Source organism: Poromitra crassiceps (assembly GCF_964638095.1).
Source record: "Poromitra crassiceps genome assembly, contig: HAP1_SCAFFOLD_1865, whole genome shotgun sequence".
Taxonomy (NCBI): Eukaryota; Metazoa; Chordata; class Actinopteri; order Beryciformes; family Melamphaidae; genus Poromitra; species Poromitra crassiceps.
The window spans coordinates 2,582-21,222 of record NW_028150551.1 but is presented as its reverse complement, the minus strand read 5'-3'; the positions used below and the strand labels follow the sequence as shown (position 1 = coordinate 21,222).

Below are 18,641 nucleotides of genomic sequence, written 5' to 3'. Positions count from 1 at the left end.
TTTGAGCAGGGACAATGCACATTGATGAACATGTAAATATGACAAATACTGGCTGCTGAAAACATTAGTGCTATCACCTCACATACTGTAATATGCAATAATAATAATTATCCTCATCATTTAATCATGACTTGTGCATACCCATTTACTCCTATGACGACCTATTCACACCTATGGGCAATATACTACAATTGACCAATCACCAGACTTGCATGTCTTTGGAATGTGGATAGGATAGAAGCTGGACCACATACCAAAAGGCCAGGGCTGAGATTTGAACCCAGGACCTTCTAATAATAAGGATAAGAATAATCATAATCCTAAAAAAAAATATGAGGAGCACCTGAATGAACCATGACGGTACGATTAAAACAGTATTTACGAGTTTATTAGGAGTACTTGAATGCGCCATGACCTAGGCGTAAGCAGCAGAGCCAGAGCTCCAGATAGACAGGTATGTCACTATTTTCCCATATTGTTCGTTGTTTCTACTTAAATTGTTATTATAACGTTCATTTTAATGCAATCTGTACGTTAATGTCCAAGGTTGAATCTTTATTTGTACCGAATGAATAGCTGTTTGGTAACAACAAGAATGAAGTCCAATGAGTCCACCCAACTCTAGTTATCGATTACTCTGGCTCTCTGTGTTCGTGGTTGTTTACAAACGGAGCAGCACATGCTGCTTGATGTTGGGGACTTTGTTTTCTGTTCACTGACGGGCCGATAAGCTTTCTCCACCAACAACACATACGATACTAAAGTGAGATATCCCATTTTAGACTGACTAGCTAGCACCATAGCTACAGTTAGCTTAAGTTACGGTTAGCTACGTTTAGCCAGCGGTGAGCTCAACATCTGACATCTTTTCAGCATGGCGTTTGATTCATCTCAACAGGTGGCTGGACATGGAAGTTGTAGCAACTAGCTAGCGTTACCCCCGAGTAACGTTAAACTAGCTAATGTTTGATCCCCCCCCCCCCCCCCCAAATTCCCAGGTACGTTAACGTTATTGGGCTAGCTAGCTGCAGCAGCAGCTGTTTGTTTTTGTTTTAGATATTGTTTTAGGCTAAACATGCAACTGTCGTTTTATTTGTCACACTTTGGAATGTGATATTATGCCATGTTCCTCGGCCGCGCCAGTGTCAGTCTCATATCGACTTGTTGTATGAGAAGTGCTTGTGTACAGAGCGTCTTTGCTGTCTATCAACGGCCAATCCTGAGGCTGCATCATAGTTGTATGAGGTATTACCTCAGTCCAAAGCTAACCTACCGGACCAAAGTCAAGGTAATGAAATGAAATGAAATAAGTCTTGAAATCAACACTCGCAGTCAAGTCAAGTTTATTTGTATAGCCCTAATTCAAAAGCATGTCTCAGAGGGCTTCACAGAAAATATGTCTAGCTAATTCTAGCTGACACAACAGTAGCAAATTACAGTAGTAATAATAACACATTGAACAATCATATGATGGAGAAATATAGAAAATATAGAATAGAATGGGTGCCATGCTTTAGAATAGTGGGGGAGGAGAGATCAGGAAAGGGAGGAGGTGGGGAGGGAGAGCGGGGGGAATGTGAGAGAGGAGAGAGCAGGAAAGTGATGAGGTGGGGAGGGAATGGGAAATGTTGAGGAGGAGAGGAGTCCTCCAGTGTACCAAAACATTATAATACATGGATGATGGTGATGTATGAATCCTCTTTGCATTCTAACATACTCCTTCCTTCAGCAGCTGACAGGTTGCATGCAGCTTGCCACTGTCTCCTGTAACATGGAGATCGCAGCTGTTGCCTCTGACGACGATGGTGATGAAGGTGCAGTAACAGTTGGACAGGAGAGCGGGATGGAGATGAGGAGCGCCATGGTGAAAGGAGGTCAGATGGACCCAGTTAGTAGCGAGACCCAGCTCAGTGTGACTGAGACCGAACCCTCCGTGGTGCCTGGTAAGTATAAATGACTGACTATCTGTTTTGCTTGTGTAGTTTTTTTTTTTTTTTTTTTTTTTTTTTTTTTTAATTTAGGCAGTGGGAATGTAAGTTGCCAGTGGGTCCAGACCCTCGAATCTGCCCACACCGCCGAGACAGTATATAGGGAAAGCTGTGGCAGTTAACAATCAATCGGTTAATTCAAAGAGCTTTGTTTTCCATGAATTAACATTAGTAACCACCGCTAAAGCATGGAACAAAACAAACAACTGTATGGAGTTAAATCTCTTGTAAATCTGTATCAACTAAACGTCATGCGTCATCATGGGGAATTTATTCCTGTAAAAGGGTAAGACATGTTTTGTTCAGTGGGTAAAAGAACATCTAATTATTTGTAATGGACTGGTCATGGGCCTAGCCTTTCAGCTATCTGGAAGAAGGCGTACTTTGTTCTTGAATCATAAGGAAGCTTGTGTGCTTGCCTTGGGTGAAGTATGAAGTGTGCTGGATCGTATGTGAGGGCTCACGGGCAGTGATCGGTTAGAACCACAGAGATGTCTTTTCAGGCTATCTTTATTGAGTATCAGGCAGAAGCAGTATACGTCGTATACAGAAAGGGAAACAGGACCAACAAGAATACAAGAGAGAATGCATATCATAACAGAACAACACCTTGTTATATAACCCCACATTTGGTGTATGACATCGTTGGTGATGTCACAACGTCCGGGGAGGTATGACATCATCGGTGACCTCATAAAGTCCCGTCTGCCATCACAGTCAGCCTAGACCGTCTGACATCGCTGATGACCTCACAGGTGAACTCTGACATCATCATTGATGATGTCACGGCGGTGTCATCATCATTACGTCGTTGGCGTGTTGGTTCGTGGGCGTCAGTTGCCCCAAGAACAGGCCTGATGGTGGGCCATTATGGACCCTTTTCTACACCCCATTTCCTAGAGATTTTGTTTAAGTGTGTAATATGAATGCAGCCTCTGTGTGGGTTTTTGTGTTCATGTATGTGTGTGCTTGCTTTTTTATTTGTGCCCATTTATGTTTATGTATGTTGTGTTTGTTTTTGTATGCAGCTCCAGATAGATCGAAGGAGAGGCAGATGAAGAGGAGGATAAAGAGAGAGAGGAGGAAGATGATGAAGAAAACACTACCGTCAGCTGATAATCCAGACACTTTTATGTCAGAGTTTCCATTTTCTTTGGCCAGCCCTTCTGCTTGGAAGGAGCTAGGATGTATGTACATTGGATCCCCCCCATCAATGCAGACTGGCTAACTGCCTTCCTGACTCACTACCACTGATACCCAATATTAGACAGTTTAGAGTCTGAGCTGTTACTGCCTTGCAGAGTAGCTATATGTATAATGCATCATGATGTACAGTAGGTGGCAGTAACTGGCCACCTATTAGACTCATAACTATCTGGAACTAGTACAATTGATTGATTTTGGACTGACTGACCGATATTTTCCCAGACTACCTCTAGTGCCTGGAAAGAAGTGTAAATGTTCATACAACTGTCTAATTGAATCATCCAAGACATGGAAAATATCATTTGAATAACATTTGAGGGTTTAGTTGCCCTATTAGTGAGTGTGAGGCAAGTGTGTTTCAAATTCTCGTCTTTCTATTATCCAGCTGTTAGCTTGTGACTAGCGTTACCCGGTGGTTTTGGGGGAGTGCTAAAAAGCTGTTTTCAGAGAAATGGCAGAGAAACGTTGAATTCACTAATTCAATGTGAATTGAAGAGTTCTGTTATGCAGTGGGCTTGTCCTAAATGTCAAATATCTTTGCCCTGTCTCTCCAGTCGCCAGCCCAGACTCAGAGCCAACACAGAAGAAGAGAAAGAGGAAGAGAGGAGACTGCAGAGGGCACGTGGACAGCGAGGAGGATGCAGAGAAGAAGAAGATAAAGATAAAGAAAGAGAGCCAGCGACCCAACTATTTTGTTTCCATCCCCATCACTAACACACAGGTCAGGAACTACTATTCAATTGTGCCCATTAGCAAAATAAATAAATAATAATAATAGCTAATTCCTTTTATTTATTTATTTATTTATTTATTTGTATTTTTTTTTACCTAATGGTCAAATTGATCATTGTTCTGAGAATAGTAGGTATTGCTAGCCTCAGCTGACCTGACCTGAAAATATTTTCTTCTTCCTATTCTTTTCTTTGTGACCCAGAAACTGATGGCTAAGGTCCCTATTGCCTCTCCCTGCCTCCACAATATTGGAGGAGAAGATGATAGAGGCACTTTTAGACATCCCTTGAATTCTCCTTTTGGCTGTTTGGGACTTGCTCAGTGTAGCTCAATCAATACTTAGATGTCAGCTGATTGAAACAGTTGATTAGGAGGAAATCTATATAGAGAAAAAAATATCTCAAGATTCAATTATGTGGAGGTTGATGGCAACTTAAATCTTAATGCTTATTGACTAAAAAGCTCCTCAGAGTAGACATTGATTAACCTGAGGTCATCATCTATCGAGTTGTATTGCAGAAGCTGTCCCAGCAAGTTCTCTGACACCGTCTGTCTCCCCTATACATGTTGTAAGTCAGCGCTGTTGGTGACTGAAGGTACATTTGTCCAATGACAGATCAGTTCAGCTGTGATTGAGGTCCAGGAGGCGGTGCTTCAGCAGGAGCCCCGATTGGCCAAAGCCATGATCCCTGCCCCCACTCTGCACATCACGCTACTAGTCGCCCACCTCGCCAATCAGGAGCAAGTAGACCTGTGAGTGGACACGCACGCACGCACGCGCACGCACGCACGCACGCACACACACACACACACACACATACACATTTACAGTTTAAAGTGACAGATTATTTTTTGTCTAGAGTCTATAGGAGACTTACGGATGTTGCATTACAACACATACCTCCTTCCTGGAACCATGGCTTCCTTTTTGCTCTTCCTGGATTTTACACAAACACTACAATAGCTAAAATATTGAGCTTCAATTAAACCTCTCAAAGTTCCTCTCAAAATACATTTTCTACCATGCTGCCGTACAACACCATGGATTAGAAGGCCAAACAAACTCATATTTGTTTAGGGATGTGAAGCTGGAATACAGACTCAGCTGACCTTGAAGACAGGGTGATATATAATAGAATTAAAGTCAGCTTTCTGCAGTGACAAGTTATTAGGATGTTGCAGATACAACTTCTATCTTATCTCTTCCTCTCAGTACGATAGATAGGCCTATCAATGATTTCAGGTCTAGACTAGGGGTGTCAAAAATAATCGATTATAAGATGCATCGCGATGCGGACGTGCACGATTCTGCATCGATTAACAAATATCAAAAATCGATTATTAAAAAAATAAGAAAGAATGTAAGTACATGCAGTTGTTTATTTTAATTATGGATCATAATACAATGCAATTCCAAATGCACTTTTATTTTAAAAGTAGCCACACAGTGAGAAAAAAGAAAGTGAGAAAAAATAAATCATGTATTGGGAAAAAGTGATGCATCGATTTAAGATGCATCGCGATGCATCGTTTAATCGAATCGAATCGAATCGTTGACAGATGAATCGTAATCGAATCGAATCGTGAGGCCAGTGAAGATTCACAGCCCTAGTCTAGACCCCAACAATAATGCTTATCACCAATGCAGGAAGGAAGTGTGGATATGATGATCATCACAGAGACTGTAATTCTTTGTAGATCAAGCATACGTCCCTCCCTTTCCAGAAGATAAGTCCCTCTCAGATAGCAGTAGTATTATACACAACCTGAATGTGGACAGTAAGAACAGATTTTCTTTTTTTCTTTTCTTCCCATTTCCCCCCCCCACTTTCTCCCCAATTGTAGTTGGCCAATTTCCCCCTGCTTCCCCGGTCGCTGTTCCACCCTCTGGCGATCTGGGGAGAGCCGTAGACTAGCGCCATGCTTCCTCCGACACATGCACAGTTGCCGGCCGCTTCTTTTCACCTGACAGCGGGGAGCTTCACCGGCAGCATGTAGCACGTGGGAGGATCACGCTATTCCCACCTGTTCCCTTACGCACCGAACAGGTGCCCCCCCGACCGACCAGAGGAGGCGGTGCCCTGGAAATGATCCAAACTGCCCCTGGAATATATTTCACAGGGGCAAAAATAGCCCTCGTTTAAAAAGGTTAATTTCCTACCCTGGTCTCTAGTTTTGACTACGCACATGTTGTTTCTGAAATAAGGTGCCATGTGGGACAGCGGAAGGGGAGGGACTTATGCGCTCTATTCCTCAGTCAAACCCAAGCGGCTGCCAGGTCACCTACGTACCTTGCCGTGCCGTGAGTGACCCTTGGTTTAATGAGGAAGGCGAGCCATGCTAATATGCTAATAATTATAATATTTTAGGTAAACTGAAGAAAATGTGTAAAAAGCGATTGCCCACATTGTGGCTGGCTAATTTGTGGCGAAAAACAGATGCAAAAGAAAGAAGCTGTTACTCCAACATTTCATTGGGAACAATTAATGCTTTTGGGTATTCAGTGACACTGCTTATTGAGATATAGAGATATAGAGCATGTTATTTGATGATAGTGATGCTTAATTTATATCAAGCAGAAGATTGTGTCATTAGTGATCACGTAGATTCTCACTTATGTAATATGAGAGGGGAGGGAGAAAGGGGATTAAATAGTGCATTGGTGTGCGTGTGTGTCTCTGTGTGTGTTGTCGTCGGCTTTATTGATGTGTGTATTTCCTTTTTTAGGGCGGCCACTGTGCTGGCGCAGGTCGAGCCGTCATTGGCTGAGCTGCTGGGTGGGCGGGACTTGGTGCTGCCCTTCTCAGGGATGGGTCAGTTCAGGAAAGAGGTGGTGTTTATCACGCTGGCCCCCGGACAACACAAACACACTCTGGACAGCCTGTCAGGTCAGTGGCATCACTTAGCGTTTCTCTCTCTCTCTCTCTCCTCTCCCGTCTTCTCCTCCTGCTCTCCTTCAACTCTCCTCCCTTCACTGTGAAGCCGTATTGGATTACATTGTTATACGTCTGGTATATTGTTTGTAGCTTTCAGTTACGATGCTCTTAAGGGCTTTTCGCACTGTATTTATCCCGCCGGTGGATTGCATTGTAAAACCCTTTTGGTGACGCTGTACCGATCCCCCGAAAGGAGAAGTCCGTTGCTTGGCTTCCCTCCCGCCACCGGGAGGTCAGAGCTTAGGGTCAGCTACAGCAGCAGCACAGGAGGCAGTAGGGTTCAGTGTCTTGCTCAAGGACACTTCGGCAGGGTGGATGCTCGCTGCGTGTCATGGTGGCTAGAACTCGGGCCTTCCAGTTCAAGGGCAGTATGCTTAAATGCTTTGCGACACCACCGATTACAAGGCTAAACAAACTCTTGTGGCTTAATTGGGAGACCTTAGTAGTGTATTATCATCACCCAATGGCCTATTCAGAGGGGGTCTAACCCATACTTTAGTCCAGGACTAGCAGGCCAGGGGGTAAACAAGGCCTGGGCCAAGTACGTAATTGATTCTCTCCTCTCATCCCTCTTGTGTTTGTTTCACTGATACCTGCCCCACTTCTGGCATGTCATTCCTTCAAACCTCTTCACTGCAACGTGTGTCTGTGCATACTGCATACTGTGTGTGTGTGTGTGTGTGCACACGTGTACTTCGTTTTCTTACATATACGTCAACTTGTATATGCATTGTGTGCTGTGAGGGCATGTGCACGGGCATCTGCATGTATGTGTGTGTTTTGCGTCTTTGGCACAACATTAAGCTAACATGCTAACAAGATGATTCTCACTCTGATGCTCTCGCGACATACACGCACACACGCACATACGCACACACGCACACACACACACACACACACACACACACACACACACACACACACACACACACACACACACACACACACACACAATTAACATAATCCTACTACAAGCTGATTCTTAACCTAACTAACCAATTGTTTTTCTAGAGGACCAAACACAGATCTTAAAATAATCTTTTTGATTTATTTTAGACATAGACACTACCTGAAATAAATACATAAATAAATAAATAAATTGAAAAATAGAAACATTTCTACCCAATCACTCTCCTTATCTTAAAGCTGCAGTATGCAGTTTTAAACATCGTCAATGGAATGCTAACAGAGAGTAGAATCCGAAATACCCTTTTTTGTGGGCTGTGATTGGCTAGTTATGTTCTACCCTGCTTTTTTTTTTTTTTGTCAGACCTACAACCAAAATTATAATGCAATAATATTGTCTACTGCAGCTTTAATGTCAGAAAGATCAGACATGCAGTAGACGGGCGATGGCCAGAGGCTAACCTAGATAGCCGTGGAAAAAAAGCCCCTGTGTTCTTTGAAACAGTTGTGGTCAGGGCTCTGGGTAACACATCCAGAAATAAGCAACCTAACCTAACCCTAACCACAGTATGGAAGGGCTGGCTCTGATTCTGAGGGAACACAGGGCTGAGGGAACATAGGGCTGAGGGAACATAGAGCTGAGGGAACATAGGGCTGAGGGAACATAGGGCTGAGGGAACACAGGGCTGAGGGAACATAGAGCTGAGGGAACATAGTGCTGAGGGAACATAGGGCTGAGGGAACATAGGGCTGAGGGAACATAGGGCTGAGGGAACATAGAGCTGAGGCAACACAGTGCTGAGGGAACATAGGGCTGAGGGAACATAGGGCTGAGGGAACATAGAGCTGAGGCAACACAGTGCTGAGGGAACATAGGGCTGAGGGAACATAGGACTGAGGGAACACAGTGCTGAGGGAACATAGAGCTGAGGGAACATAGAGCTGAGGGAACATAGGGCTGAGGGAACATAGAGCTGAGGGAACATAGGGCTGAGGGAACATAGGGCTGAGGGAACATAGAGTTGAGGGAACATAGGGCTGAGGGAACATAGAGCTGAGGGAACATAGAGTTGAGGGAACATAGAGTTGAGGGAACATAGGGCTGAGGGAACATAGGACTGAGGGAACATAGAGTTGAGGGAACATAGGGCTGAGGGAACATAGAGCTGAGGGAACATAGAGCTGAGGGAACATAGGGCTGAGGGAACATAGAGCTGAGGGAACATAGGGCTGAGGGAACATAGGGCTGAGGGAACATAGAGTTGAGGGAACATAGAGTTGAGGGAACATAGGGCTGAGGGAACATAGAGCTGAGGGAACATAGAGTTGAGGGAACATAGGGCTGAGGGAACATAGAGCTGAGGGAACATAGAGTTGAGGGAACATAGGGCTGAGGGAACATAGGACTGAGGGAACATAGGACTGAGGGAACATAGGGTTGAGGGAACATAGGGCTGAAGGAACATAGGGCTGAGGGAACATAGGGCTGAGGGAACATAGGGCTGAAGGAACATACTGTAGGGCTGACCCCCCAATAATTGCACAAACCCCCACAAATTATATATTTGGAATATTAGTGTTGTCCAAGCTCACTGAGACAGATCTTGAAAGGCAATCTAGGCTAGCGGCTCCGGGCTTGATATAAATTGGAGAATGCAATAGATAATCTTTAGACAGATCCACAAGGATCTACATGATGTATAATGATACTTTGTAGATACTTTTTGAATCTTATAGATTTTTCTAAAGCATTGTCGTCTGTGAATATCAGACTAGTGTTAATTTCGTCGACGAATACTATGATGAAAATTTTTAGTCGACTACCTTTTTCCCCCAAGACTAAGACGAGACTAAAATGTTCAGACTTTTAGTTTCATTGACTAAGACGAGACTAAAATACTCAAACTTTTAGTCGACTAAAACTTGACTAAACAAAAAGAGGATGAGGTTGACTAAACATGATAAAATCTAACAAGGACATTTGACACAGGACTAAGACTACGACAAAATTTAAAAATAGATGACAAAATGAACACTAATTATAGACTGTTTCCCCCCCTCAATGCAGCAGTTCAGTTTCCTGTGCTGCAGCATCATAGATCTAGCTGACATTTATCTGTCTTAAAAACATTTACAGTAGTTACAACAGAACCCGCCCAGTCTTAGCTAAGGGTCTTATCTATATGTGTATGAGGCATTGTGTTCCCAAAAGGTACAGTTACTTGCTTGTCTGTTATATCCAGAGAGGTCTGAGTGCTTTCCCCACAGCACAGCCAGCCAGCCTCCCTCCATTCTCCCCTCAGCTGCGGGCTGAGCAGGGACTGTAAATACGGTCCACTTGTCGTTGCTACCGCCGCACACCGACACTGGCCTGGGTGGGCAGGGTCAGCAGCAATAGCTACTTTCCCTGGGAAAGAGTTGCCAACACTGCTTCGAAATACCATTACTACTACTAGTGCAAGCGCATCAGCAGATTCAACCGTTTATATTGACTAAAACTAGACTAAAATGTGAATAGTTTTCGTTGACTAAAACTAGACTAAAATACTTGTGGTTTTATTTGAGTAAGCTGAGACTAAAATGCTAAAAATTTTAGTCAACTAAAACTTGACTAAATAAAAACAGGATGAGGTTGACTAAATATGATAAAGACTTACAAGGACGTTTCATACGGAACTAAGACTAAGACTAAATAAAAAAAATAGACGACAAAATTAACACTATATCAGACACAATGTTGACTCAAGCTCTTTGTCAAACCTCAATGTCCAGCACGGGATCGGAACGGAAGGAAATGTACACCGCACACGTTTGAGTCGTCTTTTATGCATCACTCACAAGTCAATAAAGTGCATTTTCATGCTCGTCAAGCAAGCGGATCCTTCAGAAATAGACCAGACGCAGAAAAAGAACGCATCTAGTGGACATTGTCTTAAGGCCACGCCCCTTCCAGAACCATTCCTTTAGCTTTTCATTTCAACATCAACATTTCATCATGTCATGATGGCTGCTGGCTGCTTTCACCCGGGCTAAAAATGTGAAAGAGTTCATGAACCAGTGACCATCAGTGACTGGTGAGAAGATAGAATGCCACTTTATTGATGCCCTTGGGGAAATTCAGGTGCCACCGCAAATAAGGGACAATGCCAAGGAAGTCAAGTATGTGCCGAGTACTGCACAAAATAATAGATACATGACAATATACAACTGAAATAAAATAAAGGTAATGCACATAACAGACAACAATAGAGACAACAGAGATCATGCACATTAATGTCCTCGTCTCTGTGTCCAGTGTCCACTGACCTCTGCCCTCCATCCATCCAGCCCCCCTCCCCTCCTCTCCTCTCCTGTCTGTCTCTGTCTCTGTCTCTCTCTCTCTCTCTCAGTATTGATTATATACTAACCTTTCTCTCCTTCTAGAGTTCCTCTTCCAAAAATACCTCTGTGGTTTCCCTCTAAACCCTCTTATCAGGTGGTGTGTGTGTGTGTGTGTGTGTGTGTGTGTTTATGTGTCTGTGTATCTCTTTGTTTGTCCTTGCCGGCTGTCTGTGTGAGTGGCTGAATGCCCTTGTTATTCATGCTCGCGTGTGTGTGTGTGTGTGTGTGTGTGTGTGTGTGTGTGTGCACGTGCTTGCTCGCACGTGTGTGTCTATTATATAAGTGATATGTGTGCAAAACCCTTTTTCTCCCCTATCCATTGACACATTACCTACAAGCTGCTCAGCCATCTGCACTATTTGTCTTCTCCATATGTCTTGTACTGCATGTCATGGGTTTGAACCCCACCTGTGAACTCTATCACGCCGTCTCTTCTCCCACCGGTCTTTATTTGTTTTGACGTCATATCGATGTAAGAGTCTCCGTGTTTAGTCTCATCAATGGATGGTTGTTTCTATCGTATCCTTTTTGCTGCAATTTCTTTGTATTTTTGTTGGGTTTTAATGTTATGTGGTTTTTACTTGAGTTTACAGTAGTTTTATCATCATGTGTTTTTATTGTACGTACGTTCCTACTATACCCCCCCCCCCTGTCTGCAAATAAAAGTGTTGATTTGAATATGACCTGTCACATTCTACTGTATACCATTTAATAAAGCAGACAGTTCATACAAATAGGGATTAATTACTAATTACTTGATGGGTGCATAAACGGTCACGATGACCAAATCACTGCCGATCTTTCGGAAAAGACTAAAGACTCACCTTTTCAGGCTCCATCTGGGCCCTTCTTGAACTAACTTCTTTCTCTCAAAAAAAAACAAAAAACAAAAAACCTAACTAACCTAAAATCTAAACTAAACTTGTACCACTATTCCCTACAGAAGTTGCAGTTGTCATAGACTGTGTTGCATAGTTGATAGCTCTATTGCTGACAAAAATGTGTTATTGTAAGTCGCTTTGGATAAAAGCGTCTGCCAAATGATGTAATGTAATGTAATAAAGGAATCTAAATTGTGTGTGTGTGTGTGTGTGTGTGTGTGTGTGTGTGTGTGTGTGTGTGTGTGTGTGTGTGTGTGTGTGTGTGTGTGTGTGTGTGTGTGTTGCAGAGCTGTTGCGGAGTTGTTTCGAGGCGCAGGGTCTTCTGCAAGGAGACAGTCGTGGGTTTGAACCCCACCTCACTATTATGAAGCTGTCCAGAGCACCGAAACTACGCTCGCAGGTATACTATGCATGCATGCACGCACACACACACACACACACACACACACACACACACACACACATGCACACGCACACGCACACACACACACTTTTTGGGAAGGGTTTGAGTGATAAAGAAGGAAATAGATATCATAATATTGAATCCTTATGAATGTCTAAACATGGCCAAATATAGGAGCTGCGACTCGAAAAAAAAACATGCACACACACAAAAACCGAATATAACCTATGTAGTTTCTAGCAAAGACAACATCTTGTTGACTGTTTCCGGGTGAAGCTATGTGACAGTTGGATCACTACATTCCCGGCCAACTGTATTGAATATCTACTATGTCAGCAACTGGACATCAGTGAATCTGCTCATCAGGACATCAGTGAATCTGCTCTGCATTTGTACTATTTCCACACTTTTCTTCAACGTGTTTTATGCAAAGATGTTCCAAATAAACCTGTTTCCTGCTGTCATCTGAGTTGAACCCAAAGATCTGCCAAACATCTCCTTCTCCTCCTCCTCCTCCTTCTTCATCCTCACCTTCCGCTCAGTGCGCGAGACATCCCATAGTTGTTTTCCCCAAGCTGATAAATGGTGGGATTATTATTATTGCTCCAGCCAGAAGAACCACTAGTGGCGCTGTTTCACACAAGAGTTCATAAATAGCAAGCGTAATGTGGTATTTTAATCATGTAAAATGTATGATATCATGGTATTGAGTACAGTATAGTGAGAGTAGGGATGGGGAGTTGAGGGGTGGGAGGAAGGGTGAGGCAGTAGAGACAAAGGAAGGGCTCTGTGTGTGTGTGTGTGTGTGTGTGTGTGTGTGTGTGTGTGTGTGTGTGTGTGTGTGTGTGTGTGTGTGTGTGTGTGTGTGTGTGTGTGTGTGTGTGTGTGTGTGTGTGGACACACTGACAGCAGACTGGTTGCAGAGACACAGGAAGGACAGTGTCTTCAATCTTTTTGTGTTTCCTCTGACACCTGATGATGATATCTCTTCCTGCCAGACGCTGTGCCGCTCCTCTTCCCATCATCTGTGTGTTTGTGTTTATATAAGTGTCCACGTCAAGAAGTCATGTGCGTGTCCTGAACCTGCCATACTCAAACTTCTTTTAATTAGACGTCCACTTGTGAATTTTACACAAGTTCAATCGCAGCATTGATTCGGTCGTTTCAGTGCTGTTTGAGAATCCCTGCCTTGTTTTAAAGAATGTTACATAAATGGTACTTCTAAACAGGGGCGGACTGGGATCCTAATTCAGGCCGGGCATTAGATACCAAGCAGGCCAGGCCGATATGGGCCGACGCGCGTGCCAGCGTCCGAAGGGCGGCGACGAAATTTTTTGGCCGTTTGAAGCCCAATTTGGGCCATTTGAAGCCCAATTTGGGCCATTTGAAGCCAGATTTGGGCGGTTTGAAGCCCAATTTGGGTCGTTTGTAGCCAGATTTGGGCCGTTTGAAGCACAATTTGGGCCTTTGAAGCCCAATTTGGGCCGAGTCCAATTTTACAATGAGATGCACCCACTTTAACCCTGAATAAAGTAATAAAACCACTAGTAAACCAGTAGGCGGCGCCTGGCCTGCTGTTCAGTGAGTGGCCTGACTGCGAGCACTTTTTTTTTCAGGCCAGGCCAGGCCAGGCCACCGGGCATTTGCCCGACGTGCCCGATTATGCAGTCCGCGCCTGCTTCTAAAGCATCTATACAATTTTAAATACAATACAGAAATACAATCTCTCTCTCTCTGCCCCTCTCCCCCCTCAGGGTATAAAACGTGTGGACCCAGCCCTTTACTCCAACTATACAAACAGGTAGGCACTTTACTGTTTGAGCCAAGTATTTAGACACCAGCATATTGACTTTGTTTTTTTTAGGCTCTGTACTCTGGTCGATCTGTCTGCCTGTTCACAATGTGTTCAGTGGTGTGCTGTAAGCTTTAAGCTGCCTGTTCACAATGTGTTCAGTGGCGTGCTGTAAGCTTTAAGCTCCATACTATCTGTCTGCCTGTTCACAATGTGTTCAGTGGTGTGCTGTAAGCTTTAAGCTCCATACTATCTGTCTGCCTGTTCACAATGTGTTCAGTGGCGTGCTGTAAGCTTTAAGCTCCATACTATCTGTCTGCCTGTTCACAATGTGTTCAGTGGTGTGCTGTAAGCTTTAAGCTCCATACTATCTGTCTGCCTGTTCACAATGTGTTCAGTGGTGTGCTGTAAGCTTTAAGCTCCATACTATCTGTCTGCCTGTTCACAATGTGTTCAGTGGTGTGCTGTAAGCTTTAAGCTCCATACTATCTGTCTGCCTGTTCACAATGTGTTCAGTGGTGTGCTGTAAGCTTTAAGCTCCATACTATCTGTCTGCCTGTTCACAATGTGTTCAGTGGCGTGCTGTAAGCTTTAAGCTCCATACTATCTGTCTGCCTGTTCACAATGTGTTCAGTGGCGTGCTGTAAGCTTTAAGCTCCATACTATCTGTCTGCCTGTTCACAATGTGTTCAGTGGTGTGCTGTAAGCTTTAAGCTCCATACTATCTGTCTGCCTGTTCACAATGTGTTCAGTGGCGTGCTGTAAGCTTTAAGCTCCATACTATCTGTCTGCCTGTTCACAATGTGTTCAGTGGCGTGCTGTAAGCTTTAAGCTCCATACTATCTGTCTGCCTGTTCACAATGTGTTCAGTGGCGTGCTGTAAGCTTTAAGCTCCATACTATCTGTCTGCCTGTTCACAATGTGTTCAGTGGCGTGCTGTAAGCTTTAAGCTCCATACTATCTGTCTGCCTGTTCACAATGTGTTCAGTGGCGTGCTGTAAGCTTTAAGCTCCATACTATCTGTCTGCCTGTTCACAATGTGTTCAGTGGCGTGCTGTAAGCTTTAAGCTCCATACTATCTGTCTGCCTGTTCACAATGTGTTCAGTGGCGTGCTGTAAGCTTTAAGCTCCATACTATCTGTCTGCCTGTTCACAATGTATTCAGTGGCGTGCTGTAAGCTTTAAGCTGCCTGTTCACAATGTATTCAGTGGCGTGCTGTAAGCTTTAAGCTCCATACTATCTGTCTGCCTGTTCACAATGTATTCAGTGGCGTGCTGTAAGCTTTAAGCTGCCTGTTCACAATGTGTTCAGTGGCGTGCTGTAAGCTTTAAGCTCCATACTATCTGTCTGCCTGTTCACAATGTATTCAGTGGCGTGCTGTAAGCTTTAAGCTGCCTGTTCACAATGTGTTCAGTTGGCGTGCTGTAAGCTTTAAGCTGCCTGTTCACAATGTGTTCAGTTGGCGTGCTGTAAGCTTTAAGCTGCCTGTTCACAATGTGTTCAGTTGGCGTGCTGTAAGCTTTAAGCTGCCTGTTCACAATGTGTTCAGTTGGCGTGCTGTAAGCTTTAAGCTGCCTGTTCACAATGTGTTCAGTTGGCGTGCTGTAAGCTTTAAGCTGCCTGTTCACAATGTGTTCAGTTGGCGTGCTGTAAGCTTTAAGCTGCCTGTTCACAATGTGTTCAGTTGGCGTGCTGTAAGCTTTAAGCTGCCTGTTCACAATGTGTTCAGTTGGCGTGCTGTAAGCTTTAAGCTGCCTGTTCACAATGTGTTCAGTTGGCGTGCTGTAAGCTTTAAGCTGCCTGTTCACAATGTGTTCAGTTGGCGTGCTGTAAGCTTTAAGCTGCCTGTTCACAATGTGTTCAGTTGGCGTGCTGTAAGCTTTAAGCTGCCTGTTCACAATGTGTTCAGTTGGCGTGCTGTAAGCTTTAAGCTGCCTGTTCACAATGTGTTCAGTTGGCGTGCTGTAAGCTTTAAGCTGCCTGTTCACAATGTGTTCAGTTGGCGTGCTGTAAGCTTTAAGCTGCCTGTTCACAATGTGTTCAGTTGGCGTGCTGTAAGCTTTAAGCTGCCTGTTCACAATGTGTTCAGTTGGCGTGCTGTAAGCTTTAAGCTGCCTGTTCACAATGTGTTCAGTTGGCGTGCTGTAAGCTTTAAGCTGCCTGTTCACAATGTGTTCAGTTGGCGTGCTGTAAGCTTTAAGCTGCCTGTTCACAATGTGTTCAGTTGGCGTGCTGTAAGCTTTAAGCTGCCTGTTCACAATGTGTTCAGTTGGCGTGCTGTAAGCTTTAAGCTGCCTGTTCACAATGTGTTCAGTTGGCGTGCTGTAAGCTTTAAGCTGCCTGTTCACAATGTGTTCAGTTGGCGTGCTGTAAGCTTTAAGCTGCCTGTTCACAATGTGTTCAGTTGGCGTGCTGTAAGCTTTAAGCTCCATACTCCATGCTTACTTTTGATGTGACTCGGTGCCAATGAGACAATTTTCTGTCATTTTTAATTTGAGGGCAATTTTCAGCCATATCTGATAAACAGTAAAGAAATGGTTCCATTTGTCTCTCTAGGTTTCCATCCAAATGTATCGCAACTTTTAATCAAATTTTCAGAAAGTCGGCAAAAGAAAATGCTTTTCCATCCACTGCTATTTTGCGAATTATGGAGCTGTCAATCACCTCGTGTTTGAGGCTGTCTGAGCTGCTGATCAGCTGCTAGACCCGATATACAGCTCTATTAAACACATCTAACGTTATTAATTTAAAGTTTCTTGATGATCTACAAGTAGACAAAGGTACCTGTAGCGAAGCTAGTGTGCTTGCTGGGGGCAAAGCTTCTGGGCTTGCCTCGTGAAGTGTGCTGGATCGTGTATGAGGGCTCACGCGCTGTGATCGGTCAGAATCACGGAGATGGAGATAGGGACCGAGATGTCGGTCCTCAGACGCGGTTGAATTACGACTGTTGACCTGTCTGGGTGTAAGGCAGTCGGTCACCAGGGCCTGGCTGGTTGTAAGACAGCAGGGGTTCAATTCGGGTTCGGGATTAGTTGTGCTAATGGTTGACATTATTAGGGAGTAAGAATACCTGAAGAAGTATGGAAGTCGAAGGAATCTCGAAGGAATCAAGCATAGCGTCACAGAACACCTTGTTTATATGCCCGCATTTTGGTGTATGACATCACGTCATTGGTGATGTCACAACGTTCGAGGGAGCTATGACATCATCGGTGTTATGTCTGACATCGCCGATGACCTCACAGGTGAACTCTATGCTATGACATCATTGTCATCGTTGATGATGTCATCATCATTACGTCGTGGCGCGCCGGCTGGTGGGCATCGACTGCCCCAAGAACAGGCCTGACGGTGGGCCATTATGGGCCCTTTTCTACAGTACCATAACGCCATTTCTGGATTACCAGGTGCGACTCGGCAAGCATAACGTTATAATCCACGGAGCAGATAGTAAGTGAATACATTTTCATTCAATTCTACAAGTGAGTCGCCTTAATGTTAATATCCCAGTCTTCTTCTGTTTACCACGGCGGGTATTGTGCTGCGTATTTACCATGATTTACCGTGTGTAGCCCTATTGTGTGTAGGCTACATGGCATGTCGTGTTTTGCAGTGATCAAGGCAAACTGCCTGGTTTTTGAATGGAGAGACAACGGAACATCGCTTCATCTGTTTCCACCGCACGTTTAGCATTTTCCTTTGATCGATACAGCCGACTTTTCCACCTCCCTCAAGCGTGAAAACTTTTTTGCGACATTTGGAGGTTTTTGCGAATTAGGCAGCGTTTCCACTCAGTTTTTTTATGCGCAAATTAAAATTTTGCATAAAAACAGGTGGATGGAAACCTGACTACTGTCTCTCTCACTTTAACACTCAGGGTTTTTGGAGACCAGAGGGTCGAGCGGGTGGATCTTTGTTCCATGTTGAAGAAGAAGCAAGAAGACGGATATTACCACACTGAGACTTCACTACAGCTAGGTCAGTAGTACCATGCACGCCACGCGCACACACACACGCACACGCATGCACACACACACACACACACACACACGCACACGCACACGCACACACACACACACACACACGCACACGCACACGCACGCACGCACACAGGCCGCTCTCTCTCTCTCTTTTCATTCTACCCCTGTCCTTTTCTGTCTCTCTCTTTCTCTCACTCACTCAGATAGAGCAGATAGGACTCTGACCCCATAGAGTAGAAAGGGACCATTTGACCTCTTCCTAGATGCTCTGTGTGCTTCTGTGTTTGTATAAATTGGTGTACTTGTTTTGTAATAGTGGTGTTCTGAAAGCTGGGTGGTATTGTGAACTCTCAACTAGCCCACAGGGCTGACTGAATATAGATGAAATACATGTACTCTACTCACTGTGCATGCGTGCGTGCGTGGCTGGCTGGC

At 44.3% G+C, this 18,641-nt stretch overlaps 1 protein-coding gene across 1 annotated transcript; it reads left to right on the top strand.

Moving 5' to 3' along the window:
• Nucleotides 1-1,760: 1,760 nt before the first annotated feature.
• On the top strand, nt 1,761-18,204 carry LOC310772071 (A-kinase anchor protein 7-like; the record flags this gene model as incomplete). The annotated part of the gene is made up of 8 exons (XM_083664535.1): nt 1,761-1,943; nt 3,017-3,175; nt 3,749-3,915; nt 4,543-4,679; nt 6,654-6,814; nt 12,318-12,430; nt 14,188-14,234; nt 18,104-18,204. Coding segments are annotated over exons 1-8 (1,057 nt in total), but the record flags the coding sequence as incomplete, so codon positions are not given.
• Between the last annotated feature and the right edge of the window lie 437 nt (nt 18,205-18,641).